The sequence below is a fragment of the Artibeus jamaicensis genome, unplaced genomic scaffold (assembly GCF_021234435.1).
Source record: "Artibeus jamaicensis isolate MK-2021 breed Jamaican fruit bat unplaced genomic scaffold, CSHL_Jam_final contig_452, whole genome shotgun sequence".
NCBI lineage: Eukaryota > Metazoa > Chordata > Mammalia > Chiroptera > Phyllostomidae > Artibeus > Artibeus jamaicensis.
This window is the reverse complement of record NW_026521837.1, coordinates 11,505,098-11,523,421: the sequence shown is the minus strand read 5'-3', so window position 1 is coordinate 11,523,421 and position 18,324 is coordinate 11,505,098. Positions and strand designations below refer to the sequence as shown.

The 18,324-nt window shown below is 36.9% G+C and overlaps 1 protein-coding gene across 4 annotated transcripts in view; it reads right to left on the bottom strand.

Moving 5' to 3' along the window:
* SMARCAD1 (SWI/SNF-related, matrix-associated actin-dependent regulator of chromatin, subfamily a, containing DEAD/H box 1) overlaps positions 1–17,998 on the bottom strand; it is a 101,983-nt gene extending 83,985 nt beyond the window's left edge. Inside the window, exons 1-4 of one of the 4 annotated variants that reach the window (XM_053666402.1) lie at positions 17,892–17,998; positions 17,550–17,775; positions 17,034–17,242; positions 985–1,162 (exon numbers count right to left, since the gene is read on the bottom strand). In XM_053666402.1, the coding sequence (XP_053522377.1) occupies positions 985–1,162; positions 17,034–17,223 (368 nt within the window). In that variant the 5' untranslated portion in view covers positions 17,224–17,242; positions 17,550–17,775; positions 17,892–17,998. Of the gene's footprint in view, positions 1–984; positions 1,163–17,033; positions 17,273–17,549; positions 17,776–17,891 lie in introns of all 4 variants that reach the window. The other 3 variants (XM_037140060.2, XM_053666403.1, XM_037140050.2) reach the window with 3 other exon arrangements.
* Positions 17,999–18,324: the final 326 nt, after the last annotated feature.

The window sequence follows — 18,324 nt, the reverse complement described above, 5'->3', positions numbered from 1 at the left end:
AATAGCTTATGGGTTTAACATTGATCAAGCCCTTCCTCTACCCCACTCCTTACTTGGTAACCTCAGTACCTACATTCTGTATTATTTGCCTCCCCACTTCCCTCAAAAATGCCAGATATAAAACTACTTCAGGGTCATTGAACAGGTGATTCCCAATGCCTGGAATACATTCTCTGCCTCCATTTCCACACGGTTCACTTTCTTTTCCTCTTCAGGTCTTCACTCAATCATCATGTTCTCAATGAAGCCTTTTACTAACTGTGCTCCTGGAAACCATGTACCGCCTTGACTGGTGTAGTTCAGTGGGTTAGGCATTGTTCTGCTGACCAAAAAGTTGCCGATTCCATTCTCAGTCAGGGCACATGCCTGGGTTTCAGGCCAGACCCCAGGTTGAGGCCATGCGAGAGGCAACTGACTCATGTTTTTCTCTCTCTCTTCCTCCCTTCCCCTTTCTAAAAATAAATAAAATAAATAAAATCTTTAAAAAATAAACCATGTACCTACCCCTGGCCCTGAACTCCCTATTTCCTTCCCCTTTTTGCCCACAGTATCTATTATTTGACATAAAGCATTTTTTAATGTTTTAAAAATTAAAGATAATTTTTAATTATCTTTCCACCTGTCTACAATAGAAACTCTGTCTTACCCCACAGAATGTGCCCCCAAAATGTTAAAAAGATCTGATTCTGGGACTAAAGAACAAACCATAAGGCAATTATAAATGAACGATGGTATCTGTTAAAATATTTTTTTTGTTCATGGAGAGTTAAAAAAAATCTGCTCACTAATCTTACTGAAAATAACTGCTATCCAGAAACATATGTACACACAACCTCTCTACATTTCTAAGTTAGGAAAAAAAATAATAAAGATACAGTAGGAAAATGTTAAAAAAAAAAAAAAAAGGGAAAGCATTTAAAATTAAGTAATTTTTTCTCAAAAAAAAAACCATAGGCAAATCTAATAAATCTTTAAGCTGCTTACACTATAATTACTGTGTCTTTGTTGAATTTTGTCTCTTGAACTGTACTGGAACAGTTTGGAGAAACAACATCTTCACTATCAGAGGACAAATCAATATACTGTATTCCTCCTTCATTCTTGAAATATGATATACTCGGTTTTCTTTCATTTACTGTAGTTTCTGGAACACTAGAATCTTCTGTAAAAGAAAACAGAAGAAAGGCATTTTGAGCAACTTGAAAATAATTAGAATGATGTGCTAAATATCTTTAACTTCATTCACTGTTTCCATTCTAAAACCAAAAATTTCTACCACTTTTTTTAAGAAAAAATTGCTATTCAACCAGAGCTAGTATTAAATGGTTTTCCATTTCACATGTTACTTACTAGCAAGTCCCTAGTGAAAACTGCAAAACTGAGGTTTGTGTTTCATATTTTAACTCTTCTCTCTCTGTGCTTCTATTGCCAGTTCAGTTCTTACCTAACAGAACACAGACACTAGAGCCCAAAAGACTTGAATTTCAATCCTGTCTCTCAGCCAAGTTACTTAACCAGGCCTGTCTAACCTGACACCTGCGGGCCACATGATCCCAGGATGGCCATAAATGTGGCCCAACACAAAATTGTAAGTTTACCTAAAACACTGAGATTTTTTTGTGTGATTATGTGTCACAGTGTATTTAATGGGTGGCCTGAGACAACTCTTCTTGCAGTGACTCAGAGACACCAAAAGGGTGGATGCCCCTGGCTAAGCCTAAGTGTCCTCCCATGTAAACTAGAGATACTTAATAATCACAGGGCCAAATTACATATAAAATAAGATGATATTTACTAAGCATTTAGTTCAGCATTTGGCATATAGCCAGTACCCAATAAACATATGTCTTATGTAATGGTTGTGTTATGGGCTGAATTATGTTCCCTTGAAATTCATATGTTGAAATTCCAAAACTCAGTACCACAGCAGGTAATATATTTGGAGACAGGGCCTTTAAAGAGATGAGTAATTAAAATGAGGCCATTAGGGTGGGGGCCCTAACAGAACATGACTGATGTGCTTATTAGGAACAGACACTAAAGATCTGCTTGCATGGGGGAAAGGCCACGAGGTTAAAGCAAGAAGGTGGCCATCTGTAAGCTCCAAAAGCCGTCAAACCTGCCCACACTTTGATTTCGGGCTTCTCACCTCCAGATCCAGGGGAAAATAAATGTCTACTGATTAAGCCACCCAGCCTGTAATATTTTGTTGCAGCAGCCCTCACGAACTAAAAAAACATTTACATCATCTGTCTCTCCAAAACAGTTAAGTATTCTACCAAGGTCTCCTTTCTCCAAGGGCTTATTTATTCATCCTTCCTTCTCCCAGAAAAACCACTATTCCCCCTTATATATTGGAGGAGGAAGAGATCAGATATGAGAAATTCACATTAAAGTAAAAGTAGTTGGTTTCTTGGTCTAATGAATATATTTTAAAAAGCAATGACCAAATAACTCTTTAGTTCAAAAATGCTGATTTAAAAAGCAATCGCTACTTGCTATGGAATTGTACAACTGAAACCATCATATTTTGTTAACCAGTTATCACCCCTGTAAATTCAATAAAATAAAAAAGAAAAACATTGCTACCATTATCTACATTCTGGGTGAATTTCAAGTTCTGAAGTGAAACATTATTAATCCTCACTATAATCCCTGGGGCACACATTATACCATCATTTCATATATAATCCCAAATTGAGAGAAAGCAATTTGTTCAGTCATACAGAAAAAAGCAGATCTGAAATTCAAGACCGAAAGCCTAAATCCTTAGTACTCTAAGACTCTTGGCCTTCCCAGAGGTCAATTAACATTTCTTTACTTCTTACAATGAAGTCCTACTATCACTGTTAAAAAGCAAATCCTACTTTCCCAAAACAACAATCTGATAAATGTTGAGTGTGCCCTAGGTTAGGAACTCCTCGCTGGAACAAATTATAACTGTGTTAACTGACATAAATATAAAGACTTTTACAAATTCTGATAATTATGTATAATAAAATTATAGTCCAATTCCTATAAAATAACTATAAAGGTACTATGGATTCTGCTTTCACAAAGGTTCATGGTATATCACAAATCATACATAACACTATAAATTCAGATCTTTAATGTATCAAAAATTTGACCTAAAGCTAATGCATATCATCTGAACACTTCAATGACAGTGTCCTGCTTTCTTATATTTTAAAAGAGCTTATGACAAAATGATTTGGGTTATCTTATTTTAAGAGTCCCTTTGTATATAATGAAGAATAAATAATCTGCCCTGGCTCCTGCTGCTCCGTGGATTGAGTGCAGGCCTGCGAACCAAATGGTTACCGGTTTGGTTCCCAGGCCACAGCCCCAGTAGGGGGTGTGGGAGAGGCAACCACACACTTGTGTTTCTCTCCCTCTATCTGGAAATAAATAAATCTTTTTTAAAAATGAAGAATAATCTTTCCAAGGCTAGTCATTTAAATGCCTAAGTGCTTGGGAGCCTAAAGATTCTGTAAGTATCAGGAAAACTAGAGTCTCTTGAATTCGATTCATCTTTTTAATTTTCTTCCCTTATTTTATACAGATTATAGTAGAAAATACAATGTCATACCAATTTTAAAAACTAAAGTTTAATATGCTTAGTTAACAAGACAAAAACAAAATAAAGTGGCTTACTCTCCATCAGGTATTCCAATAACTTAGAGCTTTTACTGGACATGTAATACATATACCATCAAAATATATACATGAAACATGTACACTGCACTAAACCAAGTGGCATTCAGAAGATGTGACTAACCAAGGAAGTCGTTTGATAATACAGGGGATGAGGAAAGATTATACAACAGCATTTCTCAAACTCAGGACCTCTTCGCACTGTTAAAAATTGAAGGCCCCAAAGAGTTTTTGTTTATGTTGGGTATATCTATGATATTTATCATATTAGAAAAAGGAAAAATGTTTAAATATTAAGCAAAATCATTATGTTAAAAAATATATTCATGAAAACTATATACCCTCTTCCCACTGCCATCTCCCAGTGAGAAGAGAAAATTGTTTAATATTTGTGAAAATCTCTGGTGTAACAGAAGACTGCTAGATTCTCTTATCTGTTTCTACAATTAATCTACTGTAGTATTACTGTTTTTGTTTAGGTTTATGAAGAAAATCACACCTCATGCAGTTATATAATTTGGGAGAGTATTTCTACAGCTTTTTTTATATTACCGTAGATGTTCCTCTTTGATACTAAACCCAGATTGACAGGGGATAGTTTTTTAAAGGTTAATTGCTGTTTGAAATAAAAACCCACATGGCCCTGGCTGGTATAGCTCAGTGGACTGAGCAAGGGCCTGCAAACCAAAAGATCGTGGTTTGATTGCCTGGGTTGCAGGCCAGTTCCCAGCAGGGGACGCATGAGAAGCAACCATACATTGATATTTCTCTCCTTCCCTTCCCTTCTAAAGATAAGTAAATAAAAAATTTTTAAAAATCCCACATGAATAAACTTTTGCATTCCGTTACATTCACACTCATTGGTCTATCTTGCACTTTAACAGACCTTTAACCCCATGTCATTTTGTTAACAGTGCATGCATCGTTCATTTGGAAAATATTGGTTTACTCCCTGATTAATGCAGATCTGCCAAATGTTGACATTATCTCATGGTATTTTTAAAAAATTAGATTCAATAACATCACCACTGATTTCTAAATTTCTGGTGGTTGTCAAACTCAGAATCATGGATATTAATTTCCCAAAATCCAACCTTTCTTTTGAAAACTAGACTTTTATCACTAGCAATAAATACTGTCAGTTGTCTTCCTTAATATCACTGTTCACTTTTAAGAAAACTGTTCGTTTTGTGCTAAATACTGAAGTCTGCATAAATGTAGTTTGTCAGTCAATCATCCTTTCAAGTAAAAACAGTGTTCTGTGAAAAAAATGACAAGTTTAGCTCACAATTCAAAGCAATTGTTCAAGTGGTTTCCCTTGAAATAACCATTATATTCTGGTATGCAGCAAAGGGAAGTTCACGTTTTTCTTCACAAAATATTTTTATTTAAAGTGTCTACTGACAAGGTAAGGTTAACTAAAATTTACATTTTTTTTACTGCTTCATCAGTAACATTCTTAAGTGAAACTGGCATTTAAAAATTTTTAAGAGTACAATAACTATTAGAAGAATTTAGTCTTGGCCTTGATTCGAGATAAGGCACCAGTACTTTTACCTACCACTGCTTTTGCACAATCGACATAGTGAAAAGGCAAGTACAGTGAAACCTTGGTTCTTGAACAATTTGGTTCTCACCAAGCTGTTCATGGGGAAATGTCTTGGTTGTCATTACTACTAAAAAACTGAGTTCACAAAGAAATAGTCTAAATCATATTGATAATCCATAAAGTGATTTGCCAAAGTAAAATGATAACACAAACTTCGATACCTATCTGCAGGTTTAACAAAAGATGCCATTTTTTTATATTCAAATTATGTGTTCTACATAGCTCAATTCTTTAATATGACAACCGACTTTCAAGGAAGATCCTTTAAATACCAAGTAAATGATGTCATATATTTGCCCTTTTAAAAGAGGTATCACCAAAACAATAGATTGTAAAATCTGGATAGTCTTTAATTTTAATGTCATAAGACAGGGAAATACCTTTAGCATCTTAAAAAAGATACCTCCAACTATCTGATGAAAGTGCTAAAACAAAGAGTATGTTGATTTCAAGGCTGAAGAGTAGTTTCTAACAGGTAACTCTAAAATGAATGCGAAAAAGCATTTCAAGGTAAGTCAAAAGAAAAGATAAATTAAAAAATGTAAAGGAAAATAAACTCATGCTGTCAGTATTAGACAAGGCAAAAGTGTTAAACCTGAGAAGTACTTTTAATAACAGAATGTATATCTAAAATAAAAACATAACATATCTCAACCACATACAGACAATAAAAATGCATAAACACTGCAGGATATATAAGGCAAAAAGTTCATAGAGACAAATATGAACATTTAACTCTCTTCTCTAAGTTCTTAACAGAGAAGATAGCACAGAAATAATTAACATATAGAACAGTTTTTCAAGTATTTTTAATCGGAACTCACTGTAAGAGAGACAGTTAGATTATGACCCTAAATACAAAAATTGTCAGACACAAATAACTGAAACTAAAATTTCAGAGCCTGTATTGTGATATACACTTTGATAATTTTCTATTCATTGTACTCCATTAAAAATTAGTTACACGTATTTAGTCAGGATCCGAGAAAATGATTTATGATACTTTTGTGATCCAGTGAAAAAAAGGATAAAATAAAACTCACCTATTAGTTGGCACATCATTATATTTATACTTAAATATACTTAAACTACGTCTTATTTATACTTATACTTAAATTATGTCTTCTTTTCAATTACTCTTAGAACTTTTTACAGAAATTGTGTATTAAGCTACAAAGAAAATCTCAGTAAATTCACTAAAGACATACTATTGACCATATTCTCTGGTCACAAAATAGTGGTATTAGAATCAAAAGTTCAGCCCTGGCTGGTGCAGCTCAGTAGATTGAGCACGGGCCTGTGAAGCAAAGGGTCGCCAGCTCGATTCCCAGTCAGGGCATATGCCTGGGTTGCAGACCATGTCCCCGTAGGGGACACCTGAGAGGCAACCACACATTGATGTTTCTCTCCCACTCTTTCTCCTTCCCTTCCTCTCTCTCTAAAAGTAAATAAAATATTTTTTTAAAAAAGAAGTAAATGTTAACAGAAACATTAAAGCAAAACTTCAGCCACTTGGAAACTAAGAAATAAAAATCACAGAAACCATGTATATGAAATTTCAGGTCAAAAAGGAAGAGAAAAACAAGAAAACCATATCAAAACAATAGATTACATATAGAACATAAAACAAGAATTAAAATAACGTGGTAAACTAATATAACAGAAACAGGATAATGACTCAGAAGATGCAAATGAGAATTTAGACTCTAATGATGACATTTCAAATATAAGAAAAAATAGTTGTCAGTAAATAGATCTGAAACAACTGACTAGTAAATGACAAGTAATCAGCAAAGGAGAAAACTTTATTGCCCTTTCTTTAGTGCTTATAACAAAATAAATTTCAAATGAGATTTAAGGTTAAAAAAGTCAACACTTGCCCTGGCTGGTGTGGCTCAATGAACTGAATGCTGACCTGCGCCAGCAAACGGAAAGGTCACCAGTTCAATTCCCGGTCAGGGCACGTGCCTGGGTTGCAGAACAGGTCCCCAGTTGGGGGCTTCAGAGGCAACCAACTGATGTATCTCTCGCACATGAATGCCTCTCTCCCACTTTTTCTCTCTCCCTTCCTATCTCTAAAAATAAATAAAACCTAAAAAAAAAAGCCAATAGAAAATAACAAGTGTTGGAAAGGATGGGGAGAAACTGGAACCCTGTGCACTGTTGGTGGGAATGTAAAATGGTACAGCTGCCGTGGAAAACATGGTTTCTTATACGGTCTAGTAATTTGCCTTCTGGGAATATGCCCCCAACACCTGAAAGCAGTCTCAAAGATGTATTTGTACACTTGATTTCATAGCAGCATTAGTCAAAGGAGCCAAAAGGTGAAAGCAACCCAAATATCCACCCATGAACGAATGGATAAACAAGTAAGTGTATACATACAATGGACTATTTTTCATCCTCAAAAAGGAAGTTCTGATATGCTACGACAGGGATGAACCTTAAAGTCATTATGCAAAGTGAAATAAGCCATTCACAAAAAGACAAATCCTATATGATCCCACTTTTATGATGCACCTAGAGTAATCAAATTCAGAGACAGAAAGTACAAGAGTAGCTGCCAGGGGGTGGGAGTAGCAGGTAACTATTCAATGGGTAGAGTTTCAGTTTTGCAAGATGAAGAGTTTGAAGATTGGTTGCACAATTATGTGAGTGTATTTAATACCTCTTAACCTATAACACTTAAAAACAGTTAAGATGGTAAATTTTATGTTATATATGCATTTTACTGTAATAAGAAATAGGACCTCTGGCCAAGATGGAGGCAGAGGTAGACACACTGTACCTCCTTGCACAACCAAAAGAAGGACAACAATTTAAAACCAGGGTAGGCAAGGTGGTGGCGGGCAGGCCCTCCAAAGTGGCAGATTGGAGCCTGGGCGGTCCCACATTCCAGTGCAGATAAACCTGGAGGAACAAACGGGGAGCTAGACAGACCGTACAACCCAGGGCCTCAAAGCCTTAGACTGAAAACACTTATGAGGACTGAGGTGGTAGCAGGAGAAACTCCCAGCCTCAAAGGAGAGTTCATCGGAGAGACCCACAGGGTCCTAGAACGTACACAAGCCCACCCACCCAGGAACCAGCACCAGAAGGGCACAATTTGCTTGTAGGAAGCAGCGGAAGGGACTAAAATACGAGAGAGAGTAGAACAAACACCACTGTTCCCTCTCTGACCCGGCCCCCACATACAGCGTCACAACCCAACAACTGGGTTGCCTAGCCCTGGTGAACACCTAAGGCTCTGCCACTTATATGTAACAGGCATGTCAAGCCAAAAAAAAAAAAAAATCGCCCAAATGAAAGAAGAGATCTGAGAAGGTAGCAGAAGGAGAAGTGAAAGAGCAAGAAATTGAAAACTTATTTGAACAAATAATGAAGGAGAAATTCCCCAATCTGGAAAAGGAAATAAGACTGCCGGGAAGTCCAGGAAGCTCAGAGTCTCCCGAAGAAGTTGGACCCAAGGAGGAACACACCAAGGCACATCATAATTACATTACCCAAGATTTAAATTAAGGAGAGAATCTTAGAAGCAGCAAGAGAAAAGGAGTCAGTTACCTACAAAGGAGTTCCCATAAGACTGTCAGCAGATTTCTCAAGAGACTTTAGAGACAAAAAGGGGCTGAAAAGAAGTGTTCCAAGTCATGAAAGACACGGACCTACACCCAAGAGTGCTCTATCCAGCAAAGCTATCTTTGAATGGAAGGGCAGATAAAGCGCTTCCCAGATAAGGTCAAGTTAAAGGAGTTCATCATCACCAAATCCTTATTATATGAAATGTTAAAAGGATTTATCTAAGAAAATAAAGATCAAAACTATGAACAGTAAAATGACAACAAACTCACAGTTATTAACAACCAAACCAAAAACAAAAACTAAGCAAACAATAGAACAGGAACAGAATCACAGAAATGGACATCACATGGAGGGTTATCAGCGGGGGAGTGAGGGGGAAAAGGTACAGAGAATAAGTAGCATAAATAGTAGGTAAAAAATAGATGGGGAGATTAAGAATAGTATAGGAAATGTACAAGCCAAAGAATTTTTATATATGACCCATGGACATGAACTAATGTGGGGTAATGTGGGTGGGAAGGTTGTGCAGGACAAGGGGAATAAAGGGGGGAAAGTGGGCTAACCGTAATCAATAAAACATTAAAAAAATGTAAAACAGTTGTGCTATAAGAAAATATGGATAAAATATTTATGTAGTAATAGGGAATGAGGAATGCCTGTCTGTTCAGGACCTAAAACCAAAAGTCTTAAAACAATAAACAAACTGACCACATAAAAATGTAAAATTTCTCTACGGCAAACAACAGGAAACTAGAAGAATAAAATTGAAAACTTACAAATCATTTTTCACACACTCACAAACACATACGAAGTCACCCAGAAAATTATCCAAATGGCTAATACATTGAAAACATACTTAACCTTAAAAATAAAGACTAAAAAATAACTGCCTATTGGCCGGTTAAGGATTGAAAGGGTTCACAATATTTTGATCTAGCATTCAAAACCATACATCTGAAAATCAAGCTGTATTCTGATACAAACTGCTAAGACTTACAGGATGATTGGGCAATTACTAAAATGTTAGTTTTACCCTTCTGTTCTGACAATTCCATTTCCAGGATTTTCCTACAAGATTGTGCACCTGCAAAAATATCTGAGTAAAAGGATGGTCACTATGGCCAAAAAGGTTTTTTGACAGCAAAAAAATAAAGACAAAAACCAAAACAACCAATGTCCCCTAATGGGAATCTATTATATGAACTGACACGAAAACTGTAAATGTTCTCTTCAGTACAGTGTTGTATCATCTAATTTTTAATAACATTTTATTTTGAAGAAAACAATAGGTAAGCCCATAAAGTAAAAAGGTATAGAAGGAAAACACACACAAAAACATGTACATTTTAAATATACTTAAGATTTTATTTAAGTATGAGTACTTCTATTTTTCTATTACAACAATTCAGACTCTTACCAGCACTGATTTTCAACTAACACTAGCAGACATTAAGATGCCAGAATGACTATACAAAGATATAATGACGACTCACATTTTGGACACACACACATCTAAAAAAGCATGAGTATTACCCAATGGTTATAGATTCATGCCTCTCAGTGATATATTCTGCACTATCATTCCAAAGATCATATCCATTTACTGTTTGCAAGGACCTCAGAAAACATCTAAGCAAAGGAAGTGAAGTCCAAAACTGATGATGTACCCAAGACCATATTATCTGTATGTGGCAGAGCAGTACTCTTCAGAAATCTTTTTCATAACTGGTAATCTTCAAATTTTCTCTCACTTATTGACAACTGTTACTTACAAGAGGACAACCACATTGAAATGGCAACCACTTGTGAAGAATTTATGTCACTAAGAAATTTATCAAGCATATATTAAAACTTTCCTTCATTCCAACTTCAAAAATAACCTACAAACACATCTATTTTTTATTTCCCTCACTCCCCTCCCCACCCCAGGGAAATTATCTTTACAAATACACTCAATTTCCAACAATCCTAAAACATCTTTTCTTGACACTTGCTTCCCTGTCAAGCTGTTTTCTCTTTCCCTTTTGAAAGAGTAGTCATCTCCTTACATTTCTATTGAAACAAAGGTTAACATTACCTTTTATTAATTTCCAAGAAAAGTGGTCTCTGATCAGTCCCTATCCAATTTGACTTCCCCACATTTGATACTGTTCACTACATACCAAACTATAAACTCCTCTTTATTTAGCTTTCAGAATACTACCAGATCTATGACTATCCTAGTCATCCTCTGTATCTGTCATTGGTTTACTTTCCTCTGACCATCATTTAATGCTGATGTTTCTTACTATACACCTTGCTTAGGGCATTTATGTCAACTACCACAACAATGATTCCAAAGGTGATTTCTCAGGCTCCAAACTCTGATATACAATCCTCCATTAGACCTCGTTACTGAAATGAGAGGTAACTCAAACTCACTGTGTTTTAGTATCATCCTCCTAAAGGTACTGCCTCATTCAGTTGACAGTGTCAATCACCTAGCTCTCTAAGCAAGGAAGATTTATCTTTAAACTTTGGAAAATACCATAAAATATACATCATATAAAACTTCCCTAAACTGTCCTCTGTTGTTGACTACTGTCATTTCCCTACATTTAGGCTTCTAATGCAATAGCTCCATCCTTTGTCTTCTCATATTGAAATATTCTATAGTTTATACCAAATAAAGTTCACTCTTCCTTGCACAATTATGAAGGCCTCTAAAAATACATGAGTTTATATTTTTCTTTTCAGCTTCATCTACATAGCCCTAAACCTCCTCTTCCATAGATAACCTCTCCTTCCCAAAAACATAGCGCATACCCTTTCAGGGAACACATATTTTCATTGCTTGTTCACTGAATAAACAATGATTCATTGCTTAAGGTCCATTCAAAGTCATCTGTCTATGACATTTCCTGATTCTCCCAGGAAGAATAAATGATCATTTGTAAATTTAATTTTGATACTACACTGCTTAAATCTTCCCCATGAGTTCACACTGCACTACTTCAACTATAAACAGGGTCCAGCAGATGTAACACCTGCTTGAGTGTGGTTGGTAAGGTATATGGGTATAATAATTTGTAGTTTTAATTTGAACATTTCACCTAAAATGTCAATATGGTGTGCTTCAGTGTGATATTGTTATGCTATAGAATTATGTGCTTATAATTTTGTAATAAAAGATTTTATGCCCTGGCTGGTGTGGTTCAGTGGACTGGGTGCGGCCTGATTCGATTCCCAGTCAGAGCACATGCCTGGGTTGCAGGCCAGGTCCCTAGTAGAGAGTGTGTGAGAGGCAACCACACAGTGATATTTCTCTCCCTATTTTCCCCCTCCTTTCTCATCTCTCTAAAAAAATAAGTAAATGAAATCTTTTAAGAAGATTAATAGAAAAGGGATGTTATATGTGCCGGGCTTTGTATATTTATATGTTCTTGTATATTTACATGATCTTCCTTGAGGATCACAGTCTAATAAGAAAGAATACATAATATAATGTTGGCAGTGATAAATACATATAGTAGAGTTAGGCTGGGGTTGGCGGGGAGTTGTTACTTCAGAGACAGTGATCAAGGGAAGGCCTTCTAAAAAGGGTAACATTTCACTATGCCCTAATGAAATAAAAAAGCTGAGAGTCATATGCAAATATCAGTAAGGCTCTGGAAGCAGAAGGAGGAAAGAATGGACTGCTCTTGACATTTTCAAGAAAGGATGTAGCTGTTGGTACTGGCATAAGAACAGGCACATAAACCAATGGAACAGAACAGAGAACTCAGAATAAAACCCAAGTCGCTATGGTCAATTAATATTTGACAAAGGGGGCAGAAGCATAAAATGAAGTAAAAATAGCCTTTTCAACAAATGGTGTTGAGAGACCTAGACAGTTACATGCAAAAAAATGAAGCTTGATCACCAACTTACACCATACACAAAAATAAATTCATGTAGCCTTAAATAGATTTAACTATAAGACTTAAATATAATCGTGACACCACAAAAGTCCTAGAGGAGAACATAGGCAAGAAAATCTCAGATATTCCACACAGCAATATTTTCACTGATTATGTTCCACACAGCAATATTTAACTGATATGTTCCCTAGGGCAAGGGACATAAAGAAAGAACACACAAAAGGGATCTCTTCAAAATGAAAAGCTTCTTTTTTTTTTTTGAAAAGCTTCTTCATGGCTAAAGAAAACACCAGCAAAATGAAAAGGGAACCAACCATATGGGAAAACATATTTGCCAATGATACCTCAAACAAAGGTTTAATCTCCAAAATATATAAAGAACTCACACAACTCCACTCTAGGAAGACAAACAACCCAATTAAAAAATGGGCAAAGGACCTGAACAGACACTTCTCCAAGGAGGACTGACAGAAGGCCCAGAGACATGAAAAGATGCTCAGCAACACTAGCCATCAGAGAGATGCAAAACCACAATGAGATATCACTTCACACTGGTCAGAACAGCCATCATTAACAAATCAATAAACAACAAGTGCTTGTGAGGTTGTAGAGAAAAGGGAACCCTAGTGCACTGTTGATGGAAATGCAAACTGGTGTAGCCACTGTGGAAAACAGTATGGAATTTCCTCAGCAAACTAAAAATGCTATCGCCTTTTGACCTGGCAATTCCACTGCTGGGAATATACCCTAAGAATCCTGAAACACCAATCCAAAAGAACTTATGCACCCCAACATAACAGCACAATTTACAATAGCCGAGTGCTGGAAGCAATCTAAGTGCCCATCAGTAAAATGAATGGATCTAAAAACTACAGTACATTTACACGATAGAATACTATGCAGCAGAAACAAAGAAGCTCCTACCTTTGCAACACCATGGATGGAACTGGAGAGCATTGTGCTAAGTGAAATAAGCCAGGCAGTGAATGAGAAATACCATATGATCTCACCTGTAAATGGAACCTAATCAAGCAAAATAAGCAAGCAAGCAAGCAAAATATAACCAGATACACTGAAATTAAGAATAAAGTGACAGTAATCAGAAGGGAGGTGGGAGGGGATAATGTGGGGACAAGGGGAAGGGTTTTCAGGAACATCTATAAAGGACACATGGACAAAACCAAAAGGGGGTAGGATCAAGGGTAGGGATGGCTGGGGTGGAGGGAAAATGAGGACAACTGTACTTGAACAATAAAAAAAAAAGATATATATTTAAAAAAAGAAACAATGTGGCTGGGTCACAGTACCTTAAGGAAAGTGGTAAGAAATGAAATCTTAACTCAAATTAGATAAGTAACAGATTAGCTAAAAAAAAAAGAGTAATTACAGGTCATTTTTTAAAATTTCCTATAAGCTGATTTAAACCCTAACACATTCTACTGCAAATTAGTAAATACAGAACAGCATCCCACAATAACAGAATATGAGGTTACCATATGATAAAGAAAGGTAAATATTCACATCTCACCGATAATTCTCCAATCTCATATCTAGTCCTGCTATTAAATATAACTTCAGTATCTTGTCCTCTCCACAGCCCAAGGCCCATACATTAATTCGGCATCTGCATCTCCCATGCTAAAGTTGTCTTTGGTCTACTCCAATAAACTAGGTTGGAACAAGACTTTAACTCTTACTTGAATTTTTAAAGGTATGCCCAATGGCTTGCAATGCGTACTTCATATCTATTCTGATGTACAAAACTACAATTTTCTTCACTTATCTAAACTAAAATTTTTATCTCATTCCTACCAGCAATCAGGTTTTAAAACCCTGCCCTGGCCAGTGTGGCTCACTCAGGTGTAGCATCTCCCATAACCAAAAGGTTGTGGGTTTGATCTCTGGTCCAGGAGCTTACAATCCTGGGTCTGGGAGCATTTAGGAGGCAATCAACTAATGTTTCTGTCCTACATCAACATTTCTCTTTCTCCCTTCCTCTCTCTCTAAAAATCAATGAAGGGATGTCCTCGATCGAGGGGGATGAGGTGGGAGGACCTCTGCCCTCTCTTGTGTTGAAAACTCTCACATTTCTTTCTTCCCCATTTTTACTGCCATCAAGTTAGGATTATAAAAGTGTCCTAAATGATTTCTCTCTCTTCCAACCCTATCCTCTAAAAAATATATACATATAGGACTCATATCTGCTAGACTGACTTTTTTACCAAACAACTTTCTTTCATCATTTCACCCTTCTACCTAAAATGGATCCCTAGTACCTTTAATATAAAGTATACACTTAGACTGTTTTCAGGATTCTTCAAAATTTACAGTACCGTTTACAGTAATTGCTTCCTAACATAAAGCTCTCTATTCCTAATAGGATGAATTCTCACCATGCCCAGAACAAAATTAATTTTCGTATTTTCCATTGTTTCCATTTAATTATAATTCCTAAAAGTAATCTCAGTTTTTAAAAGGAATTTTTATACCAAAAAAGTCTCAATAAAAAGGAGTGAAGTTGCCTGAGACAGAAAAAATGCAGAAAAGCATTTTCTGAATAGAAAATGCAATTAAGAATATTACATTATTAATACTGATAAATAACTATAACATTCCACTGAGTTCTACTTTACAAAGTACTTTTACATATCAAAAAATTGTGAATCTCAGATTTTAAGTGATTTGTCCAATGTTCCATTTAAAATGACGAACAGAGGTGGTTGCTAAGGACTCAAAGATCACATGTCCTGCTCTTAAACCACAAAACAATCCTCCCAGCCCCAAGTGCCTAAGAAACAGATTAATGTATTTACTGTTAAAATAGGAAAGGATATGGCCCTGGCTGGGATGGCTCAGTAGATTGAGTGCTGGCCTGCAAACCAAAAGGTTACCAGTTTGATTCCTGGTCAGGACACGTGCTTGGGTTGCGGGGCAGGTCCCCAGTTGGGACCTCACGTCAATGTTTCTCGCCCACCCTTTCTCCCTCCCTTCCCCTCTCTCAAAAAATAAATAATAAAATATTTTTTTAAAAAGTAAAATGGCTGGAAATTTAGACATTAGCTATCACGTGTTATGCAAACAAATCATCTATTGAAAAAATAAATACAGGGACATCCCTCTTGTGCTTAAAATCCTTCAGTGCTTCTGAACAGAACTCACACAAGTTCACAACTCTTTAGGCAAAGCCTTTCGAACTCTGACTCCTAATTACTACTTAATCCAATAGTACCAAGTTCCATTTACCAAATCATTGTACCAAGTTCCGCTTTACACCAAAGTATTTAAAAAGGTCATTCCAATGGTAACTTGAGGGATGCTGCAATCAATGTTACATTGAAACAGAAGAGTAGCAAAGAAAATAAGAGATACAAAGGATTAAGACATACCTATTGCTAATCTTATCAGGTCCACATTAATTTTAAAACTGCTTGTGAAATGTTAAGTTTTGCATTAAAAAGAACATTACTACAATAAACATTAAAATAAAACTTATTAATATCCCTTTCACCTTCAAGAATTAGATTGCTTGGATTTGAGTTCTGGTTCTACCTACTTCCTAACAATTTAACATCCCAGGGTCTCATTTCTGCAAAATGTGGACAATAACTCATTGGATTTTTGAGTCAATTAAATGAGAGAATGCAAAGCACTATGTCTAAACATAGTAAGAGTTCAAATATATTCTAATTTTTAACTTTTAGAATAACATAGATTAAAATGAAAACTCGAATTTTGGGCCTCCTCTCAAATGCTATTTATTGTCCCTGACAACCGGCTGCAGATTAAAAATGGTTCATTCACCATGAAGAATACCAATTATTCTTCTGCACTTTTGGGATCTCCAGGAAATCAAGTATTGGCAAAATCTGAATGCAACCTGATGTTTTTTGTTCGTAGAGGTTTATCTTCAAGTACCCTGAATAAAGTCTAGCTCATGGGACTTGATCAATATTTTTGGAGAAATCAGTGTAAACACATAGCCAAATAACTCGGTGATAAATAACTAGGTGATTCATAGGACTGACCTAAAGATTAAAGATGACCTATATTCTGATTTCTACTGCCATCACTGGGCCATATTTCAAGAACTCATAAAAGTTAAGCAGATATGGATAGATGTTTAGTTGGCGGTATGTGGTGCCTATAGCAGTCCCTAAACTGTATTTAAAAGGGCACAGTGTAAGACAATGCATTAATACATTTGACATCGAGAATAAAAATTAAAATTGCTTCTGCCTTTAATCTTTTAAAAATCTCTTGATGCAACATCAAACTGCAATATAATAACTCACCTGTTTTTTCAGTTATATCTGAATCAGGGGTGCCTGCCCTGCTAACTTCCCCTTCAGCATTCTCCTCTTCAGCACTAAGAGAAATTGGTGAAGAAGGGCCAGGCTGGGAGGGTTGAGGGGTTGCTTCGGGAGCTTCCTCAATCTTACTCCTTTTTTCAAAGCGAAAACGGTCCAGGTTGAAAAGATTCATATTGGTAGAAATCAATACCCTGTGGGATTGGGAGTTTTAAATGAACTATCTGCAGGGAGAAAATATAGAAATAAAAAGAGGCCATGAAAACAATATAAAAGCATAGCAGTTCATTCCCAGAGCAATTAAGAGACCGCGAATGTGCCAGTGGCTCAGGATGACTATAATGGCTGCGCTTCATTGTTAGGCCACAATAATCAGAAGGTAGTCACAGGTATCTTTTAAAAAAATCTTTCCACTGCCCTTCTTAACTCGCCTTCGTTCCCCAATCCCCAACCCCCTCCTTCCTCAAACCACAAGCTGACCCTCGTGCAACCTCCTCTTACCCTAGCGCGCGCAGGCACGTTCCCCACTCTAACCCCCCGGGCGAGCCGCGCGCCCGCCCACAGCAGAGGCTCCCTGTACTACGGCGCTCTCTCCACGAAAGGACGTGCCAGGGCCCGCTCCTCCACACCGCGGGGACACAAAGGGGCCAAAGCAGGGGAACAGGGAGGCCGTGCTGGCGGGCACCCGCCCGGAAGTTGACGCGGCGCGATCCCAGCTGAGAGGAAGCTGATAGGATTAAGAAAACACAGGGAAGGCTGTGATGTGGAGGAGAGAGTGCCGAGGCATCTCTTTCATTTCTCACTCGGCCGCTTGCCCTCCTTCTTCCTTCTTTAGGTACTTACAGTCTAGCAGTCTTAGTGCGATGTAACAAAGGTTGAAAAGAAAAAAATAATTCCTGGCGTGGGGCGACGGGAACCGGGCCGGGACCTTCTAAAACAGCACGGACAAATCCAACGAGCGCGTAGTGATGACGCAACACGCAGCCAAAGCTTTTTTTCTTCCCTAGCGACGCCGGAGTGGAAAATGGCAGGGCTAGAGCTGTTGTCATGGTAACTCGTATCCGCCTTTGCCTAGGAAGAGGGCTTATGGCCTGTTTCTCTAGGTTAGCTGGGGAGGTGTTAAATAGAACAATAATAAATAGCACAATGACAACAAATAGCACAACAATAATATATAATGTTTCATATGTTACAGTCCATATTTTAGATTACATATAGATAGCATAATAACAATATTGTGCTAAATGTTTTGTATGTATAATCTGAACTCATAGGA